Below are 26255 nucleotides of genomic sequence, written 5' to 3' on the forward strand. Positions count from 1 at the left end.
GGATTTTGGTGTGAGTGACAGTCTGGTGCAATTAATATTACTTTTTCCTTACTGATCACTTAATGATTCGAACTCTATTGGAAATATCCCTCATTTAATTCGTGTTCCATTTCACATAGTTCTAACCCTCCAATAAGGATTGAAATAACAGATCTTAAGCTCTAACTGCTAAATAATTCCAACCTTTAGGACACTCACCCATCTGGTGTCCTTATCGAAACCAGTCCTTAGTATACTAAGCCATAGCTGGTCCTGATCAAAATTTTAGGTACGCCTATCACGTGATAGGAACGGTGGATATATAGGCTTATGGGATCTGTAGAAACTCTTGCTTATCATCCCGCTACGAGTCGAAGGCCTTCCCTAGACCTTCGATCTACGATCTAAAATAGCAAAGTGTCATCTTCTTCTTCTTCTTTGTCTACATCTTTTCCAACTTCTATGTGGGGTCGATGTTTCTGGTCAGCTTTCTCCATCTATCTCTGTCCCACACCTCATCACCGGTCAATCCCTTTGATCGAAGGTCATCCTTGATACAGTCCACCCACCTTCGCTTTGGTCTCCCTCTCCTTCTCGTTCCCTGTACCTCCATTTCCATCACTCTCCTCCCAATATACTGTTCATCTCTTCTCATGACATGACCATACCACCTCAGTCTACTTTCTTGGATCTTATTCTAACTCCTATGGTATCACTAATTACCTCATTCCGTATCATATCTCTTCTTGTCGCCCCACACATCCATCTCAACATTCTCACCTCTGCCACATCCATCTTCTTCTCTTCTGTCTTCTTTATTGCCCACGTCTCCGCTCCATACATCGTTGCCGGTATCACAACTGTCCTATGTACTTTACCTTTCAACTTAACCCCTATTTTCCTGTCAAATAGTACTCCACGCACTTTTTCCCAATTCTTTCATCCTGCTTGTATTCTGTGGTTTATTTCTGCCCCCAGATCACCATCCTCTGCAACTGTTGATCTTAAATACCTGAAATTTTCAACTCTTTTCAACCTTTCTCCCTGTAAACTAACTTCCCCATTCTTGCCATTTTTCAATCTCAAATACTCTGTCATAATGCAATTGATTATATTTCTCTTAAGGCTTAATTATGATATTAAGATGAACCCTCTTTAAAAAAAGGTATGTCTGTTGGAAGGCATGTTATTACTTATTCCATTCCTTCATAGCTATTTGGGTTGTAAGTCTATCATTGTATGTGATAATATTGCAATGGATTTTAAAAATTATTTTGAGAAATGACAATCGTAAAGATACTATCGGAAAAGTTGAAAAAATTACAAATACTGAATATGTTGTTTATGTTTATCAATATTTATTTTTAATTGTAAAAACACACCTCTAAAAAGTAAATTTAATGGAGTGGTTGTTTATAATTGTAGACTGTCTCTCACTTCAGGATAATAATAGAATTTATTTTAAGCGAAATTATTAATAAAGCTTACTATTAACGACTTTTACTTTGCACCAGCTATTAAATTATGACTTTTTGAAATGATTTTCATATATGTAGGAAGCAATATAATACTCTTTAGAATATCATTTTATTGGATAAAAAAGTAAGAAAGATTGAAAATTTTTGCTGTATGAAATCAAAATCACGACGAGCCGTTGTAAAGAAACCATCATCCTACAATTTATTTTGTACTTGTGAAATCTGACGTTTTGATTTATCCCGCGTTGGTAAGACACATTTGAAATGTTTATTTCCTAGCTATTTAATTAAATTCAGCGTGATTTAGATGACTGCATAGTCTATTCAACAAATATAGAAAGATTTTATTAAAATTTCTGGTTTCCAGAGGACCTAGACGTAACGTTTAGTTTAGGCCAGTTTAAGGTGCCGTTAGTCCAAAGCTATAAAGAAATTTTATTTGTAAGCTATTTACGTATATACCGTATCTTAGCTTCATTACTTCATTACACAGGAAAGTTAATAGTAACAGTTAGGATTATTAAGGAAATTCTACTTAAGGAAGGAAGATTTACCAATATTCCCCCGTTTCCATGTAATCAAGGGCTTGACGTATTTGCATGTGTAGAACGGTGGACACAGGTTGGTTTGGCCATAAAAAAAGGTATATTTAATTCCATTTGACTATATATATATATGTCCTAACCTCATCCATGTTGGTATATTCGTACTGGGGAGAGCTAACACATACACACACACACACACATATATATATATATATATATATATATATATGGGTGTATGTATGATAGCGGCCACCTGTATGTACGATTACGGCTAACTTGGAATATGACAGTGTGAGGGGGGTCGCAAGGGGGCATTAGCCCCCTCCGTTACGTAAGTAGGTAAGGATGCGGTTTTTAGGTTAGGTTAGGGGGGAAAGTTTAGATTAGTTGATGTCCATTTTTAATCCCCATGGGAGGAACTGGCTGCTGATATACAAATATATATGGTAAAGTATATATATATATATATATATATATATATATATATATATATATATATATATAAATATATACATATATATATATACTTTACCATATATATTTGTATATCAGCAGCCAGTTCCTCCCATGGGGATTAAAAATGGACATCAGCTAATCTAAACTTTCCCCCCTAACCTAACCTACAAGCCGTGTCCTTACCTACGTACCTAACGGAGGGGGCTAACGCTCCCTTGCGACCCCCCCTCACACTGTCGTATTCTAAGTTAGCCGTAATCATACATATAGGTGGCCGCTATCATACGTACACCCCTATATGAGGTAGAAATTTATTTATTTCTATTCGATCACGATGTTGTGTTGATATTTATCCATATTGACTCATTAGGGGTAATTTGAATGAATTACTACCAATTGTGTCACGTGGTGGGCCGGGAAGTCGGGTAAAACTCGCTGGTAAGAGACTGATGTCTCGCCAGGTAAATCCTTAACAGCTGGGTAGCGTTAGGTTCCGATTTCTTTTATGGCCTCTCGTGGCATAGTTGGTTTCGACCTGGCCTTTCATTAGAAGGGGCCAGCGTTCGATCCCAAGTATGAGGTAGAAATTTATTTCTATTCGAACACGATGTTGTGTTGATATTTATCCATAAGTAGGTCCTCGGGTTACGACGGTCCCGACTTACGCGGTTTCGCCGTTACGAACGCGCCCCATAAAAATATAAAAATAATATTAAGCGTCGTTCCGTCTTACACCGTTAGCGTCGTAAGCGACGTAAACAATTGCGAACTAGTTTCTAGCGCGCTGTGGATGAATACGCTTTGCGGTGGTTGTGGGCGAGGAAGACGGCGTCGCTCAGTTCCACTCATACGCCATTTTTGGTTGTGATTGCCTGTTCTTTCTCTCACGTGTTTGATCGTTTTTTTGAACTTTTTGCCCTTCATTATGGCTCCAAAGCGCAAGGCAGATTCTTCTGATGGTAGTGCATCGAAGAAAAGGAAGGCCATCACCATGGAAGTGAAATTAGACATTATTAAGCGGTCTAAAAACGGTGAAACGCCAACGAACATTGGCCGATCGCTTGGCCTTAGCCGTTCGACCGTGGCTACTATCCTTAAAGATAAGGAGCGCATTGTTGAACACGTAAAAGGATCTGCTCCAATGAAAGCAACAGTGATAACGAAACAGCGTAGTGGTTTAATTATCAAAATGGAAAGGTTATTAGTGCTTTGGTTGGAAGATCAAAATCAACGGCGTATTCCAGTGAGCTTAATGGTTATTCAAGTGAAGGCTAAAAGGTTGTTTGAAGCGTTGAAAAAAGAAAGGGGGGGGAGAAAGTGAAAGTGAAGAGTTTTCGGCTAGTAGGGGTTGGTTTATGCGATTTAAGGCTCGGGCCAATTACCATAATCTTAAAGTGCAAGGTGAAGCTGCTAGTGGGGATGAGAAAGCAGCAAGTGAATTTCCTAAAGCGTTGGCTGAGATAATTAGGGAGGGGGGTTATTCTGCTTATCAGGTGTTCAATGCGGATGAGACAGGTTTATTCTGGAAGCGCATGCCTAACCGCACGTACATAGCAAAGGAGGAGAAGTCAGCACCCGGTCATAAAGCAGGCAAGGAGAGGCTAACTTTGGCATTACAGGCAACTGAAACGAAGAAGGACTTGACTCTGAAGGACTTTTGGAAGTCCTACAACATCCTTGATGCTATTAAGAACATTGCTGATTCCTGGGAGGAGGTGAAGGTTACAAACATGAATGGTGTTTGGAGGAAGCTATGTCCTCAATTTGTTAATGATTTTCATGGGTTTGAGGACACAGTTGACCATGTTATCAAGAACATTGTTGCCCTGAGTAAGGAAACCGATTTGGAGATGGAGGTTGATGATGTTACGGAGCTGCTAGAATCTCATGGAGAGGAGTTATCTGCTGGGGACTTGATACAACTGGAGAAGCAGATCATAGAGGAAGAGGAAGAAGCCCCCACCCCAGACCCTAAGGCTTTCACAAGGCAGGGCTTGTCAAAAGGTTTTGCCGAGATACAACAAGCATTGGCAACTTTCGAGGCTCAAGATCCCAACATGGACAGGTTCACCAGGGTTTCCAGAGGTGTCATGGACTTACTGCAGTGTTATAAGGAGATTTTGGATGAGAAGAGGATCCTCTCTGTCCAGTCTAACCTGGAGCGGTATTTTAAGAAAGTAGAGAGAACTGCACCCTCTACATCAGCTGCCTCTACTACTCCAGATTTGCCTGTAACAGAGCCTCTACCATCAACCTCAGCTGCCTCTATTGCTACAGAGCCTCTGCCATCAACCTCAGCTGCCTCTGCTTCTCCAGCTTCTCCACCACCTCTTGTAGGCTCTTCACCTCCAGACTCGCCTGCCCCAGCTTCTCCAGCATCTTCTGTCTCACTTCCAGAGAATCCTGATTCACCTGCCCCAGTTTCTCCAGCATCTTCTGCACCTTCCTCTCCACAATAAACCAGTCTCTCCGTCCCTTGCAACATCCCTTCCAGTGTGCAAGCCAACCATAGGAATAAGGTAAGGAATTGTTCTCTTTTTTTTTTTATTGATATTTACTTTAATTCATGTGGTAAGGAATTGTTTTCTTTTTTTTTTTTATTGATATTTACTTTAATTCATGTGGTAAGGAATTGTTTTCTTTTTTTATTGATATTTACTTTAATTCATGTGGTAAGGAATTGTTTTCTTTTTTTTTTATTGATATTTACTTTAATTCATGTGGTAAGGAATTGTTTTCTTTTTTTTATTGATATTTACTTTAATTCATGTGGTAAGGAATTGTTTTCTTTTTTTTTATTGATATTTACTTTAATTCATGTGGTAAGGAATTGTTTTCTTTTTTTATTGATATTTACTTTAATTCATGTGGTAAGGAATTGTTTTCTTTTTTTATTGATATTTACTTTAATTCATGTGGTAAGGAATTGCTTTCTCTTTTTCTAATATTGTTTTTATGTCATTTGATACATTTTATTATAGTACAGTATACAGTAATACTTTACAGTACAGTACAGTACGTATATTTATGGTGTTCCGACTTACACGGAAATTCGTGTTACACCGCGTCTTAAGAACGGATCAGCGTCGTAACCCGAGGACCCCCTGTATATATATATATATATATGTATATGATGTTGTGTTGATATTTATCCATATATATATATATATATATATATATATATATATATATATATATATATATATATATATATATATATATACAAGGTATATAGATAGTATATACATATAAGTATTTCTTTACAAGAGCACGTTCTCCATTAACTTTCAAATTATGCAGTCCTGCAGCTCTCCTCTTCTTGTACAGTTATTAGGAGGTTCTTTAAATTCTTGGAAAGCAAAAAATGGCCAGATATGTTGAGCAAGGTGGAAGTGGTTGTTAAAAACACTAGCTTGGTTTCCTCACCAAATGGCCTGGAACTGACATAGTCAACCAAACAGAAGTTTGTGATGCCAGCGTACATTTGATATACCAGACTGTATATTCAAAATGGAGTAATTACTCAAAAGTGTCACTATTTGTGAATTGTATATTTTATAGACACCTTTGGGTAATTACTCCATTTTTAATTTAGTATATCTTTTGAATTGTCAGGCTAAAAGTTGTAAATCAAATGATTTTTCAATATTAAACTTACCCGATAATCATGTAGCTGTCAACTCCGTTGCCCGACAGAATTCTATGGAGGGATACGCCAGCTATCACAATACTAGAAGGTGGTGTACTTACCAGCGCCACCTGTGGCCAGGTACTCAAGTACTTCTTGTTGACACCTCCTCAATTATTCCTCTGTCGTGCTTCCGGCAAGACGTTCTGGGATACGCTTATGATCTTCGAGTATTTTCACGGCTAATTGGTGAAGTATTCTCTCAGATTTCGGCTGTCGCTTTACTGGAAACCTTCTTATATTAGCTAGATAGCTTTTATATAGTCCTGATTAACGGTTAACGATCCTTTGCTTGATTTTGGAACCCCCTTTGGCTAACTCTTTGGATTCAAGATGTCTGACATTTCGCAAGCCCCCTCCCATAGACGATGTAGGTCTTGCAATAGGCGTATTCCGAAGGCCTCGGTAGATCCTCACACCGCTTGTTCTGACTGTAGGGACAGGCCCTGTCAGTTAGAAAATCGATGTGAGGAATGCGCCGGACTTTCGGAACTGGAATTTGTCCGTCTTTTAAAATATTCAACTAAGTTAGAGAGAGGTAGAGTTAGGAGGAGTTCTTCTCACTCTTCACTTTTTTCCTCACCTCATGATCCCCTACCTTTTCCTACCCCTGTAGTGGCTACCCCCGAACCTACTGTTTGCCCTCCGCCTGATATGTCTGTTGTTTTGCGTGCTATTCAGGCCTTAGGCGATAAAGTAGAGTCAGTGGTAAGTGATCATAAGTCTCTGATGGCCGAAGTCAAGGAACTTAAGGTCAAGAGTGCAGTGGGTGGAATTTGTGCCAGTGCTGTGACGAGTGCTAGTGTCAGTGCAGTGCCAAGTGCTAGTGTCAGTGCCAGTGTGGTGCGTTAGGATACTTCTGTGCGAGCCAGTCGTCCTCCCAGTCCGGGACCTCTTGCAAGCTCCCAAGCCCAGGGGAGAAGCAATGTCGAAGGGCATAAGGGTTCGGCAGGCCTTGTTAGGCGCACAGAAGTATCCTCGGTGGTTGCGGGCGTGTCTTCCAAAGACCGTCACTCCCACCTGCAGACGATTGAGCCCGTCTTTTTCTCGTCCGCTGATCAACTGTCAGGGAAGAAACGTTGGTCTCAGGTCTCGAGACCTCTTAAACGCAGAGTCCAGTCCGCGAGTGCTCAGCCAGGTTGCAGTCATTGGCTCAGCTCTGACTCGCCGCAGTCATCTGTCGACTGCACTCCGCCCAAGAGGAGTAAGGTTCTGCCACAACAGAGCTCGACTGTTAAGGCTTTACCTCAGCCTACTGTAGTTTCTGCCGACCCTAAGTGGACTCTTCTACAGTCCATGCAAGCACAGCTTTCGGACTTGATGCGTGAGTGTCGGGCTGAGAGTGTTGCGGCTCCGCCTCCGCCTACACTCCCTCCGCCTGCGCTCGCTCCGCCTGCGCTCGCTCCGCCTGCGCTCGCTCCGCCTGATCGCAGTACCACCTGCCAGGCGTACGATGTTGAACCACGTTCTGAGTTTGCTGTTCCCAGTGGTGTTCAGCCTCCGCCTTCTTTAAGGCAACCTTTACAATGGGATCAGGAGGATTATACCTCTCTTCCTCCGCCTCCACTTGCTGCTCCACCAGTGGTGCAACTCTCGGTTGAGGTACAACAACCTCTCCCGTCCATGAGTCAGTCTCCTCAGCTCTCGCTGCAGCGAGCTCAACCCTCCACAAGGCAAGCACCACTACACCTTGGCCTTGCGCCCCAGGAGCCTCAGCTTGCGAGACATTTACCTTGTTCTGCGCAGCCTCAACCTCATCGCGCTCCGCTCACACCACAGGAACAGGAACTTGCTACTCCGCTTCCGCCAACCGCTCAGCAAGCGCAACCCTTGGGTTCAACCACTCATGCTAGGAGTCAGCCTCCTCCACCCATGCGCCTTCCTTCTGCTTCGTCTTTTATTCAGCCTTTGCAGTCTGAGCCTCAGGTTTTCCCTCAACAGTTACTTGAAGAGGAAACCACTAATATTGTTCCTACTCGTTCTGACTCTGCTGTTCAGCATTCTTGTCCGATCTCTTCGCTACACTCGGGTGATGAGGCGTCTGATGATGAGGAGGCACACCTGGATCCCTCGTCAGACGTGGATGAATCCAAGCCTTCTCCACAGTCTATTGACTTTCGTAAGGTCTTGGCTCTGCTTAGGGAGGTTTACCCAGACCACTTTGTCTCTGCTATTCCCCGCTCTCCGCCATCTGAGTTTTCGCTGGGCATACAACAAGCTAAGTCCACCTATACTAAGCTAGTCCTAGCAAGGTCCTCTAAGAGAGCGTTAAGGATCTTAGGGGAGTGGCTGCAGACTAAGCAACACCTTGGCAAAACTTCTTTCATGTTCCCTCCGACTAAGCTCACTTCGAAAGCGAGCGTTTGGTATGCCACAGGAGAAGCACCAGGTTTGGGAGTACCTGCCTCTGCCCAGGCTGACTTCTCAAGTCTGGTAGACTCGCCTCGGAGAACTGCAATGAGGCGCTCTAAGGTTTGCTGGACCTTCTCAGACCTTGATCACTTACTGAAGGGAGTATTTAGAGCATTTGAGATGTTCAACTTTTTAGACTGGTGCCTGGGGGCCCTCAGCAAGAAGACCTCTCCTGCGGACAAGGATTCTGCCATGCTTTTAATGTCCTGCATGGATAAGGCCATTAGGGATGGATCTGGTGAGCTTGCGTCGATGTTTGTATCAGGGGTTTTGAAGAAAAGGGAACAGCTGTGTACCTTCCTTTCCTCCAGCATTACACCTTGTCAAAGGTCACAACTCCTTTTTGCTCCGCTCTCGAAGTTCCTCTTCCCCGAAGAGCTGGTTAAGGACTTGTCTGCTGCCCTGATACAAAAGGACACACACGATCTTGTAGCCTCATCGGCTCGTAAGTCTAAGGTTGCTACCTCAGTCCCCAAGACTTATCGCTCCCCAGTGGCTGATACCCCTGCTACGAGGTTCATACCGCCCTTTCGTGGTAGAGCCCCCAGCCGAGGAAGCTCCCGTTCAGACTCTTACAGGAGCAAGTCTAGGAAAGGCTCCAAGACATCTAAAGGAAAAAACTGACTCTCCGCATCTCCAGACAGCAGTAGGAGCCAGACTCAAGATCTTCTGGCGAGCCTGGGAGAAGAGAGGTGCAGACGCCCAGTCTGTCAGTTGGCTGAGGGACGGTTACAGGATTCCATTCTGCCTCAAACCACCTCTGACCACATCTCCCATCAACCTCTCTCCCAACTACAAAGAAGAGGACAAGAGGCTAGCATTGCACCAGGAGGTGTCGCTACTTGTGCAGAAGAAGGCAGTGGTTATAGTCCGGGACCATCAATCCCCGGGCTTCTACAACCGTCTCTTTCTTGTGGCCAAGAAGACAGGAGGTTGGAGACCGGTGCTGGACGTCAGCGCGCTCAACGCGTATGTCACCAAGCAGACGTTCACGATGGAGACGACGAAGTCGGTCCTAGCAGCGGTCAGACAGGAGGACTGGATGGTCTCGTTGGACTTGAAAGATGCCTACTTTCACGTTCCTATTCATCCAGACTCCCAACCTTTCCTGAGATTCGTTTTTGGAAAGGTTGTCTACCAATTCCAAGCCCTGTGTTTTGGCCTAAGCACAGCTCCTATGGTGTTCACTCATCTGATGAGGAATATAGCAAAATTCCTACACTTATCGGACATCAGAGCCTCCCTCTACTTAGACGACTGGCTGTTGAGAGCCTCCACGAGTCGTCGCTGTCTGGAGAATCTCAACTGGACTTTGGACTTAATCAGACAACTGGGTCTGTTAGTCAACATAGAAAAGTCTCAGCTCATTCCCTCCCAATCCATTGTGTACCTGGGAATGGAGATTCGGAGTCAGGATTTTCGGGCTTTTCCATCGGCCCCCAGGATAAGCCAAGCCCTAGAGTGCATCATGAGCATGCTGAAGAGGAGCAGTTGCTCGGTGAGACAGTGGATGAGTCTCACAGGGACCCTTTCATCACTGGCCCTGTTCGTCGAGCTAGGGAGACTCCACCTCCGCCCTCTTCAATTCCATCTTGCAGCTCATTGGGACAAGGGTTCGACTCTCAAAGCAGTCTCTATCCCAATCACCCAAGAGATGAAGACCACTCTCCTGTGGTGGAAGAACAATCTCCTTCTCAGGGAGGGCCTATCGTTGGCTATTCAGACCCCCAATCTTCATCTCTTCTCAGATGCATCGGACTCGGGCTGGGGTGCGACCTTGAACGGACGGGAATGCTCGGGAACGTGGAACGAGGAACAGCGATTGCTCCACATCAACTGCAAGGAGCTACTAGCAGTTCATTTAGCCCTGCTGAACTTCAAGTCCCTCCTGCTAGGCAAAGTGGTGGAGGTGAACTCAGACAACACCACAGCCTTGGCTTACATCTCCAAGCAAGGAGGGACCCATTCGAGGAGCCTATTCGAGATCGCAAGGGACCTCCTCATTTGGTCAAGAGGTCTAAACCTCTCTCTGGTCACGAGGTTCATTCAGGGCAATATGAACGTCTCAGCAGATCGCCTAAGCAGAAGGGATCAGGTCATTCCCACGGAATGGACCCTCCACAAGAGTGTGTGCAACAGACTTTGGACCTTGTGGGGTCAACCTACCATAGATCTGTTTGCCACCTCCATAACCAAGAGACTTCCGCTGTACTGTTCCCCTGTTCCAGACCCTGCAGCAGTTCATGTGGATGCTTTTCTACTGAACTGGTCCCATCTCGACCTTTACGCATTCCCACCGTTCAAGATAATAAACAAAGTTCTGCAGAAATTCATCTCGCACGAAGGGACACGGCTGACGCTGGTTGCTCCCCTTTGGCCTGCAAGAGAATGGTTCACAGAGGTACTTCAATGGCTAGTCGACATCCCCAGGACTCTACCTCTAAGAGTGGACCTTCTACGTCAACCTCACGTAGACAGGTTGCACCCAAACCTCCACGCTCTTCGGCTGACTGCCTTCAGACTGTCGAAAGATTCGCTAGAGCTAGAGGCTTTTCGAAGGAGGCAGCCAGTGCGATTGCCAGAGCAAGAAGGGTTTCCACTCGTAGAGTCTACCAATCTAAGTGGGAAGTCTTCCGAAGCTGGTGTAGAGCCAATTCAATATCCTCTACCAATACCTCTGTGACCCAAATAGCTGACTTCCTTCTACATCTTAGGAATGAGAGATCCCTTTCAGCCCCTACGATTAAAGGGTATAGGAGTATGTTGGCTTCAGTTCTCCGCCACAGAGGTTTGGACCTTTCTTCCAACAAGGACCTTCAAGACATTCTTAAGTCTTTTGAGACGTCTAAAGAGCGTCGTCTATCCACTCCAGGCTGGAACCTAGACGTAGTCTTAAGGTTCCTTATGTCATCTAGGTTCGAACCTCTCCAGTCAGCTTCCTTCAAGGACCTTACCCTCAAGACTCTTTTTCTCGTCTGCCTTGCAACAGCTAAGAGAGTCAGTGAGGTTCATGCCTTCAGCAAGAACATTGGTTTCACGACCGAATCTGCAACATGTTCTTTTCAGCTCGGATTCCTAGCAAAGAACGAACTTCCTTCACGTCCTTGGCCTAGATCGTTTGAAATACCTAGCCTCTCCAACATGGTAGGTAACGAACTAGAGAGAGTTCTTTGCCCTGTCAGAGCTCTCAAATATTATCTTAAGAGGTCTAAACCTATTCGAGGACAGTCAGAAGCCTTATGGTGTGCCATCAAGAAACCTTCGAGGCCCATGTCCAAGAACGGGCTTTCGTATTATATAAGGCTTCTGATTAGAGAAGCCCATTCTCACTTAAAGGAGGAAGACCTTGCATTGCTGAAGGTAAAGACCCACGAAGTAAGAGCCGTAGCTACTTCGATGGCCTTTAATAAAAACCGTTCTCTGCAGAGCATAATGGATGCAACCTATTGGAGGAGCAAGTCAGTGTTTGCATCATTTTATCTGAAAGATGTCCAGTCTCTTTACGAGAACTGCTACACCCTGGGACCATTCGTAGCAGCGAGTGCAGTAGTAGGTGAGGGCTCAGCCACTACATTCCCTTAATCCCATAACCTTTTTTAACCTTTCTCTTGAATGCTTTTATTGTTGTTTTTATGGTTGTTACGGTAGGCTAAGAAGCCTTCCGCATCCTTTTGATTTGGCGGGTGGTCTATTCATTCTTGAGAAGCGCCTGGGTTAGAGGTTTTGTAGAGGTCCTTTAGTAGGGGTTGCAACCCTATATACTTTAGCACCTTTGGGTTGATTCAGCCTCCAAGAGGAACGCTGCGCTCAGTAAGGAAGACGAACTTAAAAAAGAGGCAGAGTAACGGTTCAATTCGACTTCCTTACCAGGTACTTATTATTTCATTGTTATTTGAGATAACTGTTATATGAAATATGGGATACTTAGCTATCCTTTAATCTTGTACACTGGTTTTCACCCACCCCCTGGGTGTGAATCAGCTACATGATTATCGGGTAAGTTTAATATTGAAAAATGTTATTTTTATTAGTAAAATAAATTTTTGAATATACTTACCCGATAATCATGATTTAATCGACCCTCCCTTCCTCCCCATAGAGAACCAGTGGACCGAGGAATAATTGAGGAGGTGTCAACAAGAAGTACTTGAGTACCTGGCCACAGGTGGCGCTGGTAAGTACACCCCCTTCTAGTATTGTGATAGCTGGCGTATCCCTCCATAGAATTCTGTCGGGCAACGGAGTTGACAGCTACATGATTATCGGGTAAGTATATTCAAAAATTTATTTTACTAATAAAAATAACATTTTACATCCAGTGCCAAGTTTATATTAACCCTTTTACCCCCAAAGGACGTACTGGTACGTTTCACAAAACCCATCCCTTTACCCCCATGGACGTACCGGTACTTCCTTGCAAAAAAATGCTATAAAATTTTTTTTTTTCATATTCTTGATATTTTTTTTTAAAAATTCAGGCATTTTCCAAGAGAATGAGACCAACCTGACCTCTCTATGACAAAAATTAAGGCTGTTAGAGCAATTTAAAAAAAATATACTGCAAAATGTGCTGGGAAAAAAATAACCCCTTGGGGGTTAAGGGTTGGAAATTTCCAAAGAGCCTGGCGGTAAAAGGGTTAAACATTATTCTGTTTATTTTATTGACCTGAGAATATGAATACAGTACTGATTTATATTATGAAGTAGTTTAATGAGATCATAAGTCCTATTTGTAAACTTTGTTAGGATCACATTGGATTTGTTCTTAAATTAGATGGAAACTGTGTGAAGTCGTATTATTATTATTATTACTACTAGCCAAGCTATAACCAAAGTTGGAAAAGCAAGATGCTATAAGCCCAAGGGCTCCAACAGGGAAGAAATAGCCCAGTGAGGAAAGGAAATAAATAAATGATGAGAATAAATTAACAATATATCATTCTAAGAACAGTAACAGCGTCAAAACAGATATGTCCTATATAAACAATTACCAACGTCAAAAACAGATGTCATATATAAACAATAAAAATACTCATGTCAGCCTGGTCAACATAAAAATATTTGCTCCAACTTTGAACTTTTGAAGATCTACTGATTCAACTACCCGATTAGGAAGATCATTCCACAACTTGGTAACAGCTGGAATAAAACTTCTAGAATACTGTGTAGTATTGAGCCTCATGATGGAGAAGGCCTGGCTATTAGAATTAACTGCCTGCCTAGTATTACGAACAGGATAGAATTGTCCAGGGAGATCTGAATGTAAAGGATGGTCAGAGTTATGAAAAATCTTATGCAAAAAGTGATCAGGGGAAATGCTACCGTGCAAGTACTATACAACCCTATTATTTAGTAATCTATTCTTTGATGATTTTTAGTGGCTTGGTTTTTACTCGATAGTCTTCAGTTCAAACCTGATATGAAGTATGAAATTATTTGAATTGTACATTATGGTGACTTCATCTTTTCTTCCTAGAAGTATTAATTCATATTAAATTCTTACATGTGAAGTTGGGTAAAACTCTCAGGTATGCAGTAGGCTGAGTTAATTCTTTTAGTAATTACCTGTTTTAATTAGAGCACTCAGGTTTGAACTTCCCTTATGACTTATGTGGCATTTCACTTCGATCCTGGTGTGATCAAGAAATTTATTAATTTATTAATGTTAACCCTTTTACCCCCATGGACGTATCGGTACGTCCTTGCAAAAAAATGCTATAAAGATTTTTTTTTCATATTTTTGATAATTTTTTGAGAAACTTCAGGCATTTCCCAAGAGAATGAGACCAACCTGACCTCTCTATGACAAAAATTAAGGCTTTTAGAGCAATTTAAAAAAAATATACTGCAAAATGTGCTGGGAAAAAAATAACCCCCTTGGGGTTAAGGGTTGGAAATTTCCAAATAGCCTGGGGGTAAAAGGGTTAACAATGGTGATTATGATAATAATGACAGTTTAGTAATATAATCTCCCATGTTGTTTTTTATAGGTGTATTTGAAGATATCAAAATGAGTAGAAGACAGACCCCCAATGAATTCCTACAACAGATTATTGGTCGACCTGTTGTTGTGAAACTGAATTCTGGCGTTGATTACAGAGGTATTTATAATTTGTATTGTTTTTATATTGTAATAAACTGTCTGATGTTTATTATGAATATCATCTGTTTTATGCATTCTGTATGGAGTTGGGGGTATTATTATTATTATTAATACTAGCTAAGCTACAATCCTAGTTGGAAAAGCAATATTCTATAAGCCCCAGGGTTCCAACAGGGAAAAGTAGCCAGTGAGGAAAGGAAACAAGGAAAAATAAAATTTTTAAGAACAACACCACCCCAAAAGAAATATTTCCTATATTATTATTATTATTATTATTATTATTATAATAATTTGTTAAGCCACAACCCTAGTTGGAAAAGCAGAATGCTATCAGCCCAGGGGTTCCAACAGGGAAAATAGCCTAGTGAGGAAAGGAAACAGGGAAAAAGATGATATTTTCAGAACAGTAACATTAAAATAAATCTCTGCTATATAAAGTATGAAAACTTTTAACAAAACAAGAGGAAGAGACATAAGACAGAAAAGTGTGCCCGAGTGTACCCTCAAGCAAGAGAACTCTAACCCAAGACAGTGGAAGACCATGGTACAGAGGCTATGGTACTACCCGAGACCAGAGAACCATGGTTTGTTTTTGGAGTGTCCATCTCCTAGAAGAGCTGCTTATCATAGCTAAAGAGTCTCTTCTACCCTTACCAAGAGGAAAGTAGCCTCTGAACAATTACAGTGCCGTAGTTATCCCCTTGGATGAAGAGGCATTGTTTGGTAATGTCAGTGTTGTCAGGTGTATGAGGCAGGAGAATTTGTAAGGAATATGCCAGACTATTCGGTGTATGTGTAGGCAAAAGAAAAATGAACCGTCACCAGAGAGAAGGGTGCAATGTAGTACTGTTTGGTCAGTCAAAGGACCCCCATAACTCTCTAGCGGTAGTATCTCAACGGGTGGCTGGTGCCCTGGCCAACCTACTACCACAGTAAATATTTAGTTTTTTATATGCAAAATCCAGTTTTTTAGTTGGAATTTATTTACATAGTATTTACAGAATTAGTTGAAGAAATTTATTATTATTATTATCATTATTGGGTGAGCTGTAATATTAGTTTGAAAAAGCTGGATGCTATAAGCCCAAGGGCTCCAACAGGGAAAAATAGCCCAATGAGAAAAGGCAGTTAGGAAATAAATAAACATCCTGAGAAGTAATGAATAATGTATAAAATATCGTAAGATCGGTTACAATGTTGATATAGATCTGTCATATATAAACTATGAAGAGAGACTTATGTCAGGCTGTTCAGCATAAAAACATTCGCTGCAAGTTTGAACTTCTGAAGTTCCTCTGATTCGAACTATCTGATGAGGAAGATCATTCCACAGTCTGGTCATAACCAGAATAAAACTTGTAGAATGCTGTGTAAGTGCTTGCTATGAAAGCTTTAGTTTAAGCACAACTTTCTTGTGGCAAAATTTTCATAAGAATCTAACAGTATTCCCTCCAGTACAGTACTGTATATGTACTAACAGCTCCAAGGGGCTGCGTATGAAATTAGATTGCTAGCCTAGTTTGGGTTACTCCAAAATTCAGACCTGACAATATTTAGCTTATGTAAACATACACCATGTTAATATTAACGCAAAGACAGAAACTTATGAAATAAGAATTGTTCATCTGTGTATTAAGAACAAAGCACATAAAATTACACAATTTTATAAAGAAAAACACCAAGAATCTGATCTGGTCCATGTATACAGAAACCCTCCACCTTACGAACATCGGGCTTATGAACTGCTAAGACAAATATGCAAAAGTCACAAAACAAAACAGAAAATTGGAAATAACGGCAGAATTTAAAATCACATGTCTAAGCGATAGGAAATGTTACAGTTTTTGCTCTTAATACACCCTTATATGTAGGCAATTATCTCATGAGGTTGATGCTTATTCTCCTAGCTGTATGCTCCGATCCCCTTATCCCTGTCTGCTTTAGATGAATGCCTTTGTCCCTGGGTAGGCATGAAACTTTGGAGCTTTGTTGTTGCAACCAATCCCTATGGTTCATTTTAAAGGTAGGCTACATTAAGGTTTAAACACGTGGGGAGCGCGTGGGACACAAAGGGTCAGGGGAAGTCGCACTGGGTGAGGAGAGCGCGGCGAGATGTAATCACGACGCGACCAGAAAACTTACTGGAGGTCGAGACCTGAGCGAGCCCGTTCTCTGACCCCGGGTCGCCTCATGGCGCGTATTCCTCCGCCAGAGGTTCCCCCGCATAGAAAACGGAGATAGGGTAAACTACACAAAATTCTGGTTGGTTGGGAGGAGATCCCAGATACTCCTAAGAAAGTAGTTCGAGGTAAGTATTGTTAGGAAAAATACATTTTCAATATTAATCTTACCCGGTGATCATGTAGCTGCAACTCTGTTGCCCGACAGAAAAAACCTAAGGTCGGGATACGCCAGCGATCGCTATACAGGTGGGGGTGTACAACAACAGCGCCATCTGTCGAGTAGGTACTCAGGTACTTCTTGTCAACAAGAACCAATTTTTCCTCTGTCGTGCCACCGGCAAGACCTACTTGGATACGCTGTTGTTTCTGGAGTTGATTTCACGCTTTTTGGTGATGTATTCTCTCTAGATATTAGCTTTCGCTGTACTGTACAGGAGTTATTATCATTAACTTATCAAGCTTTTTTGATTAGTTTTGGATTAATTGTTGACGACTTTGATAGATTTTGGATTCCCCCCTTGGCTAATTCAAGATGTCTGACCATTCTCAAGTCCCTAAGTACAGGCAGTGTAGCGCTAGGGACTGTTCTAGGCGTCTTCCGAAGGCCTCTATAGATCCTCACACCGTTTGTTCCAATTGTAGGGGTAAATCCTGTCAATTGGAAGATCGATGTGAGGAATGCGCTGGGCTTTCAGAATTCGATTTTAATGAATTCCTTAAGAATGCACGTAGGCTAGAGAAGGATAGGATCAGGAGGAGTTCGTCTCGCTCTTTTGATTTTTCCTCTCCCCATGCCCCTCAACCTATTCCTTCCCCTGTAGTGGTGACTCCCGACCCTGCTACTAGTGCTCAACCCTCGATGGCGGACATGATGCGTGCCATTCAGGCTCTTGGTGACAGAGTGGAGTCATTAGCTAATGACCGGAATCAACTTTTGGCCGATGTCAAAGAGTTGAAAGAGAAAAGTGCAGTGGGAAGTGTAGTGAGTGCAAGTGCGGTGAAAAGTGTCAGTGTCAGTGTTACGCATGAGGGTGCATCTGTTCGTGCCAGTCGTCCTCCCAGTCCGGGACCTCTTGCAAGCTCCCAAGCCCAGGGGAGAAGCAATGTCGAAGGACCAAAGGGTTCGACAGGCCTTGATCAGCGTACGGATGTACCCTCAGTGGTTGCGGACGTATCTTGCAGAGATCGTCCCATCCACAAACAGACGAGTGAGCCCATTCATTCCTCGTCTGTGGAAGAAGTTTCTAGGAAGAAACGTTGGACCAAGGTCTCACGACCTCTCAAGCGCAAGGTCCCTTCCGAGCGAGTCCAACGGCCCAGGTGTAGCCACTGGGTCAGTTCGGACTCGCCGCAGTCTTCCGAAGACTGCACACCTCCCAAGAGAGGTAGAGTGGTTCCGCAGCAGGCAATCACTCCGTCTGTTGCCGCACCAACCACGGTAGACCCTAAGTGGTCTATGCTGCAGACTATGCAGTCTCAGCTTGCTTCCTTCATGCAGGAGTATCGTGCTGAGAAGGTTGACACTGCACCTGTTAACCTACAACCTGCCACGGTTGTGCGCTCAGCAGATACTGCGGCTGCCTGCTCCCACACTCCGCCTGTGAGAGCTCCACCACCGATGCGCAGTCGACCCTGCCAGACGCATGTTGACGTTAGCCGACATGCGGCACCCTCCGTTGACATGCGTGAGCTACCGCATCAGCAGTGGGAAGGTGCTGTCAAGCTGCCGTGTTTTGACGCAATGCGGCAGTCTCCGCAACCCACGGCAGTCCCTCCCACGCACCAGCACTCCGCTTTTGTTGTTGCCAGCTCTCAGACTGACCAGCAGCGGCATGATGTTGGATCCAGTGCAGCTACGCATGCACTCGTGCTGCCGGATTCAGCCGTTCAGCTTTCTTCTCCACCTTTGCCGCTTCCTCCTCAGCATTCGGATGAAGGAGTATCTGATGACGACGAAGCTGCGCATTTGGACGATCCGCACTCCGACATAGAAGAACCCAAGTCTACGCCTCCCTCCTTAGACTTTAGGAAAGTCCTTGCCCTGTTTAGGGAGTTGTATCCGGACCAGTTTGTGTCTGCAACCCCGCGCTCACCTCCCTCTGAGTTCGCTTTAGGCATGCAGTCAGCAGCTCCTGCCTTTACGAAACTCGTACTCGCGCGCTCATCCAAGAGAGCTTTAAGGGTACTGGGAGAGTGGTTGCAGTCCAAGAAGCAACTTGGGAAGACAGCCTTCATCTTTCCACCTACCAAGCTTGCTTCCAAATCTAGCGTCTGGTATGCCACGGGAGAAGAACCCGGCTTGGGAGTTTCTGCCTCTGCCCAGGGCGACTTCTCAAGTCTGGTTGACTCTCCCCGCAGGCTGGCTATGAGACGCTCCAAGATTTGCTGGACCTTTTCGGACATGGACCATCTGTTGAAGGGAGTTTTTCGTGCTTTTGAGATCTTCAACTTCCTGGACTGGTGTTTGGGAGCGTTAAGCAGAAAGACCTCCCCTTCGGATAAGGACTCTACCATGCTTATCATGTCATGCATGGACAAAGCCATTCGGGATGGGTCTGGCGAGCTTGCGGCTTCGTACGTGTCCGGAGTGCTTAAGAAGCGAGATCACCTTTGCTCCTTCTTGTCTGCGGGGATCACACCATGCCAGAAGTCGGAGTTGATGTTTGCTCCGCTTTCCAAGTGTCTCTTTCCGGAAGAGCTGATCAAGGGGATTGCTGCCTCGTTGATCCAGAAGGATACCCATGACCTGGTGGCGTCTTCCGCACGTAAAGTCACAGCTTTACCTTCCGTGCCTAGACCTAGGATGGACACACCAGCGTCTAGGTTCATCCCGCCCTTTCGTGGCAGAACCTCCAGCAGAGGAGGTACCCGTGCCGACAGTCAACGTGGCAAAAAGAAGAAGGGTTCCAAGTCCTCAAAAGGCAGAATCTGACTGCCTTCCTCTCCAGACAGCAGTGGGAGCCAGGCTCAAGAACTACTGGCAGGCTTGGGAGAACAGAGGTGCAGACGCTCAGTCTGTGAAGTTGCTAAGAGAGGGGTACAGGATTCCGTTCTTGCGCAATCCCCCTCTAGCAACTACTCCCATCAACCTCTCTCCCAACTACAAAGAGGAGGACAAGAGGCTAGCTTTACAGCAAGAGGTGTCTCTCTTGCTACAAAAGGGAGCGGTAGTCATAGTCCGGGACCATCAATCCCCGGGCTTCTACAACCGTCTCTTCTTAGTAGCGAAGAAGACAGGAGGGTGGAGACCGGTGCTGGACGTCAGTGCTCTCAATGCTTTTGTCACCAAGCAGACGTTCACCATGGAGACGACGAAGTCGGTGCTAGCATCGGTCAGGAAGGAAGACTGGATGGTCTCGTTGGACCTAAAAGACGCGTACTTTCACGTCCCCGTCCATCCAGACTCCCAACCTTTCCTAAGGTTCGTCTTTGGAAAGGTCGTTTACCAGTTCCAAGCCCTGTGCTTTGGCCTAAGCACGGCACCTCTAGTGTTTACCAAACTGATGAGGAATATTGCCAAATTCCTGCATTTGGCAGACATCAGAGCCTCCCTCTATTTGGACGACTGGCTTTTAAGAGCTCCGTCAAGTCGTCGCTGTCTGGAGAATCTCAAATGGACTATGGATCTGACCAAGGAATTGGGTCTCCTGGTCAATATAGAGAAGTCCCAACTCGTCCCATCCCAAACTATTGTCTATCTAGGTATGGAGATTCAGAGTCGAGCTTTTCGGGCTTTTCCGTCGGCCCCCAGAATCAGTCAAGCCCAAGAATGCATCCAGAGCATGCTGAGAAGGAACCGATGTTCAGTCAGGCAGTGGATGAGTCTAACAGGGACGCTTTCATCGCTGGCCCAGTTCATCGCGTTAGGGAGACTCCACCTCCGCCCCCTTCAGTATCATCTAGCTGCTCACTGGAGAAAGGACATGACGCTAGAAGCGGTCTCAGTTCCTGTATCCGAAGAGATGAAGTCTGCACTGACGTGGTGGAAGAACAGCATTCTTCTCAAGGAAGGTCTACCATTGGCTGTTCAGACCCCCGACCACCTTCTCTTCTCGGACGCATCGGACACGGGCTGGGGTGCGACACTGGACGGACGGGAATGCTCGGGCACGTGGAATCCGGATCAAAGAACACTTCACATCAACTGCAAGGAGCTATTGGCAGTTCATCTGGCCTTGAGAAGCTTCAAGTCCCTCCTTCTAGGCAAGGTGGTGGAGGTGAACTCCGACAACACTACAGCCTTGGCGTACATCTCCAAGCAAGGAGGGACTCATTCGAGGAAGTTGTTCGAGATCGCAAGGGACCTCCTCATCTGGTCAAGAGATCGAAAGATATCGCTGGTAACGAGGTTCATTCAAGGCGACATGAATGTCATGGCAGACCGCCTCAGCCGGAAGGGTCAGGTCATCCCCACAGAGTGGACCCTTCACAAGAATGTTTGCAGCAGACTATGGACCCTGTGGGGTCAGCCCACCATAGATCTGTTCGCTACCTCGATGACCAAGAGGCTCCCAAATTATTGCTCACCGATTCCGGACCCAGCAGCAGTTCACGTAGATGCCTTTCTTCTGGATTGGTCCCATCTAGACCTGTATGCGTTCCCTCCGTTCAAGATTGTCAACAAGGTACTGCAGAAGTTCGCCTCTCACGAAGGGACACGGTTGACGTTGGTTGCTCCCCTCTGGCCCGCGAGAGAATGGTTCACCGAGGTACTGCAATGGCTAGTGGACGTTCCCAGGACTCTTCCTCTAAGAGTGGACCTTCTGCGTCAGCCGCACGTAAAGAAGGTACACCCAAGCCTCCACGCTCTTCGTCTGACTGCCTTCAGACTATCGAAAGACTCTCAAGAGCTAGAGGCTTTTCGAAGGAGGCAGCCAGAGCGATTGCCAGAGCAAGGAGGACATCCACTCTCAAGGTCTACCAGTCAAAAGGGGAAGTCTTCCGAAGCTGGTGCAAGGCGAATTCAGTTTCCTCAACCAGTACCTCTGTAACGCAGATAGCTGACTTCCTTTTACATCTAAGGAATGTAAGATCCCTATCAGCTCCTACGATCAAAGGTTACAGAAGCATGTTGGCAGCAGTCTTCCGCCACAGAGGCTTAGATCTTTCCACCAACAAAGATCTACAGGACCTCCTTAAGTCTTTTGAGACCTCAAAGGAGCGTCGGTTAGCCACACCAGGTTGGAACCTAGACGTGGTTTTAAGGTTCCTGATGTCAGCAAGGTTCGAACCACTTCAATCAGCCTCTTTTAAAGATCTCACTTTGAAGACTCTTTTCCTCGTTTGCTTAGCAACAGCTAAAAGAGTCAGTGAGATTCACGCCTTCAGCAGGAACATAGGTTTTACATCTGAAACGGCTACATGTTCCTTACAGCTTGGTTTTTTAGCTAAAAACGAGCTTCCTTCTCGTCCTTGGCCCAAGTCGTTCGAGATCCCAAGCCTGTCCAACTTGGTTGGAAACGAACAAAAGAAAGTACTATGCCCAGTAAGAGCTCTTAAGTACTATTTAAGACGTACAAAGCCATTACGAGGACAATCAGAAGCTTTATGGTGTTCTATTAAGAAACCTGCTTTACCGATGTCTAAGAACGCAGTTTCTTATTACATCAGGCTTTTGATTAGAGAGGCCCATTCTCATCTGAAGGAGGAAGACCATGCTTTGCTGAAGGTAAGGACACATGAAGTTAGAGCTGTCGCTACTTCAGTGGCCTTCAAACAGAACCGTTCTCTGCAGAGTGTAATGGATGCAACCTATTGGAGAAGCAAGTCAGTGTTCGCATCATTTTACCTTAAAGATGTCCAGTCTCTTTACGAGAACTGCTACACCCTGGGACCATTCGTAGCAGCGAGTGCAGTAGTAGGTGAGGGCTCAACCACTACATTCCCATAATCCCATAACCTTTTTTAATCTTTCTCTTGAAATGCTTTTTATTGTTGTTTTTGGGTTGTACGGAAGGCTAAGAAGCCTTTCGCATCCTGGTTGATTTGGCGGGTGGTCAAATTCTTTCTTGAGAAGCGCCTAGATTAGAGGTTGTGATGAGGTCCTTTAGTATGGGTTGCAGCCCTTCATACTTCAGCACCTAGGAGTCGCTCAGCATCCTAAGAGGATCTCTAGGCTCAGTAAGGAAGACGTACTTAAAAAGGCAGAGTAATGGTTCAAGTCGACTTCCTTACCAGGTACTTATTTATTTTATGTTTGTTATTTTGAATAACTGCTAAAATGAAATACGGGATACTTAGCTTCTAATGTTAACATGTATGCTGGTCTCCACCCACCCCCCTGGGTGTGAATCAGCTGCATGATCATCGGGTAAGATTAATATTGAAAAATGTTATTTTCCTTAGTAAAATAAATTTTTGAATATACTTACCCGATGATCATGAATTTAAGGACCCTCCCTTCCTCCCCATAGAGACCCAGTGGACCGAGGAGAAAATATGTTCTTGTTGACAAGAAGTACCTGAGTACCTACTCGACAGATGGCGCTGTTGTTGTACACCCCCACCTATGCAGCTACATGATCATCGGGTAAGTATATTCAAAAATTTATTTTACTAAGGAAAATAACATAATTACTTAAAATTTGTGATTTTCTTATCAATCGCAAGAGTTACACACTTTTATCACATCTGGTTTGAGTTGGCAGGGGGACCTCATCAATATGAGCAGCTCTTCTAGAAGGACACTCCAAAATCAAACCATAGTTCTCTAGTCATAGTTAGTGATATAACATTTGTACCATGATCTTTTCATGCTTGAGGGTACATTCGGGCATGCTATTATATCTTGTTTCTTTTCCTCTTGTTTTTGTTTAAGTTTTTATAGTTTATGTATGAAAGATCCAATTTAATGTTGTTGCTGCTCATAAAATATTTTTTTTTGTTCATTACTTCTCTTGTAGTTGGGCTTATAACATCCAGCTTTCCCAACTAGGGTTGTAGCTTACCCAGTAATAATAATAATGCAGGTAATTATAATAACTATACTAGCTAGCTGTGGAATAGTTGAAATTTGTTCTGAAATTTTTTTTTATTTTTCAGGTGTGTTGGCATGCTTAGATGGTTATATGAATATTGCCCTAGAGCAGAGTGAAGAATACCTTAACGGCCAGCTCAAGAATAAATATGGCGATGCTTTCATTAGAGGGAATAATGTCCTTTATATCTCGACACAAAAAAGGCGTATTTAAGAATACGGGCATGATTTGAAGAGCTTTATGATTTCAGTATGCCTGTAATTCTTCCCTCTAAACACATAAAGGTTTTTTGTTACTGAAATATGTAATAACACAAAGCAGTTGTGTAATTAAAATTCATTAGCATTGTTTATTATTTAAAGAATTGAAATATGTTTAATTGACTTTGGAAAGCTGTAATACATGTTCTTTTTTCCTTGAATTTGATCTTAGTGCCTGTCGGAAATCAGTTCTGAAAGTTGCTTACACGCATTCTGAATCACAATGTTACCTATTGTAAGTACTGTATTTAATTATTTTGAAAGTATGCTTGCGTTCGTTTCAGGTACACTATGAAATTACCATCTATCACCTCAAAAAATGTTAGCTTCAAGTACACCTCGGAAAAATATGTAATTTTATTTTGTTATTGAGGTATAGATCTCTCGAGTTGGTACACCTCAGAAAAATATGTAATTTTATTTTGTTATTGAGGTATTGATCTTTCAAGTTATTTATAATACAGTGTTGTAATTTAAATGCAGAAAAAGCACCAATAGAGCCAAACAATACTACTTAGAATTTGTTTTTCTCTTCACAATTCATATTGTTGTAATCCAACCAAGTTAAAGGACATTTATTGGCAATGTTTTTATTTACTGCAGTTTAAATCGATGCTATGTTTCATTTTTATATTTATAAGTAATTCTACTTTTTAGAAAAAGTATTTGTACAATATGTCAAATTATTGCATTTTTTTTTCAAGATTTTTTTTTTGTATTGTGAGGTTTGCAATAAAATAATTGTAACTAACGGGTTGTATATTCATTATCACAACTTTTTTTTAAGTTATAGTGATAAATAACCTAACTAGATGTGCCTGACCGCATAATGAATGCTGTAAAGAGAAGTCCGCTGTGGCCTGATTGGTAACGTCTCTGCCTGGTGTTTGCCAGTCGGGAGTTCGAGTCCCGCTCAGACTCGTTAGTGCCATTAGTGTCTGCAACCTTACCATCCTTGTGAACTAAGGATGGGGGGTTTGGGGGAGCCTATAGGTCTATCTGCCGAGTCATCAGCAGGCACTGCCTGGCCCTCCCTGGTCCTAGCTTGGGTGGAGGGGAGGCTTGGGCGCTGATCATAAGTATAAATGGTCAGTCTCTAGGGCATTATCCTGATTGCTAGGGCTATGTCACTGTCCCTTGCCTCTGCCATTCATGAGCGACCTTTAATGTATATGTAAATCCGCTATGTATTTTTCCACTTCTAGGTGAACTGCGATAGAGGGTACAAGATATTTTTTAGATTTTGGTATGGCATGCATAAATCTCATAGCACAAAGGTACTACCACTTAGTAAAATCTTTATTACTATTATTGCTAGCCAAGCTACAACCCTATTTGGAAAAGCAAAATGCTACAATCCCAAGGGCTCTAACAGGTCATTTCGGAGAGGAAACAGGGAAGTAACCAATTGAAGAATACATCAAGATCAGTAACAATGTTTAATAGGTAAGTCATATATAAACTATGAAATAAGAGTATGTTGATCTGTTCAGCAGTATTAAGTACAGTATGTTGTTGTTGAAGATTGCCATGCCTGTAGCATGACACAGGCTCTTGTCCTGGATAGCCCGTAAATGGCACGGTATGGTACAGATTGGCAAAGGATATTCAGAATTATTACAGATATGCAGCATACAGTGTTCAGTACAAATAACTGTATACAACTTCATTACATTAATTGATTATTATTAGTGAGATTGATATGATTTTTTTTTGTTCTTTCCAAGATCAAACCTTGAAGTTTGTAGGCTCTGCACATGAAATTATAGAACATGAAAAGATCTTGAGAATATTGTATATCTTTAATGGTTCTAATTACTTTAGTCTTCCATGCAGTAAATTGACCATTGACCAGTGTATAGGAATCTTGAAGATATGTTTGTATAAATGTAACTACAGTATTGTACCAAAAATTTTGATATTTAGTGTTTTATGCTGATTTTTGTTGTCAAAATCAGGGCTAAATTAAATACTTATTGACGTGTATTTAATACACACACACACACACATATATATATATATATATATATATATATATATATATATATATATATTATATATATATATATATATATATATATATATATATATATATATATATATATATATATTCCAGTCACACTCCGCTCTCCCCGTCTCTCGGGTAGGGGGAGAGGGAGTAATCATACCCTGGT

The 26255-nt window shown here is 43.2% G+C and overlaps 1 protein-coding gene across 2 annotated transcripts; it reads left to right on the plus strand.

Moving 5' to 3' along the window:
* The first annotated feature begins 1599 nt into the window (after positions 1–1599).
* Positions 1600–24833, plus strand: LOC137640283 (U6 snRNA-associated Sm-like protein LSm6). 2 transcript variants are annotated; one of them, XR_011044324.1, is made up of 4 exons: positions 1600–1705; positions 14549–14659; positions 23886–24454; positions 24515–24833. XR_011044324.1 is itself a non-coding variant. In XM_068372889.1 (3 exons), the coding sequence occupies exons 2-3, from the start codon at positions 14569–14571 to the stop codon at positions 24032–24034; spliced, it is 240 nt and encodes a 79-aa protein (XP_068228990.1). In that variant the 5' UTR covers positions 1600–1705; positions 14549–14568; the 3' UTR covers positions 24035–24833. The 2 variants fall into 2 exon arrangements, 1 of the variants encoding a protein (XP_068228990.1); XM_068372889.1 differs by having other exon boundaries at positions 23886–24833.
* The last annotated feature ends 1422 nt before the right edge of the window (positions 24834–26255 follow it).

This window comes from Palaemon carinicauda, chromosome 4 (assembly GCF_036898095.1).
Source record: "Palaemon carinicauda isolate YSFRI2023 chromosome 4, ASM3689809v2, whole genome shotgun sequence".
NCBI classification, from domain to species: Eukaryota; Metazoa; Arthropoda; class Malacostraca; order Decapoda; family Palaemonidae; genus Palaemon; species Palaemon carinicauda.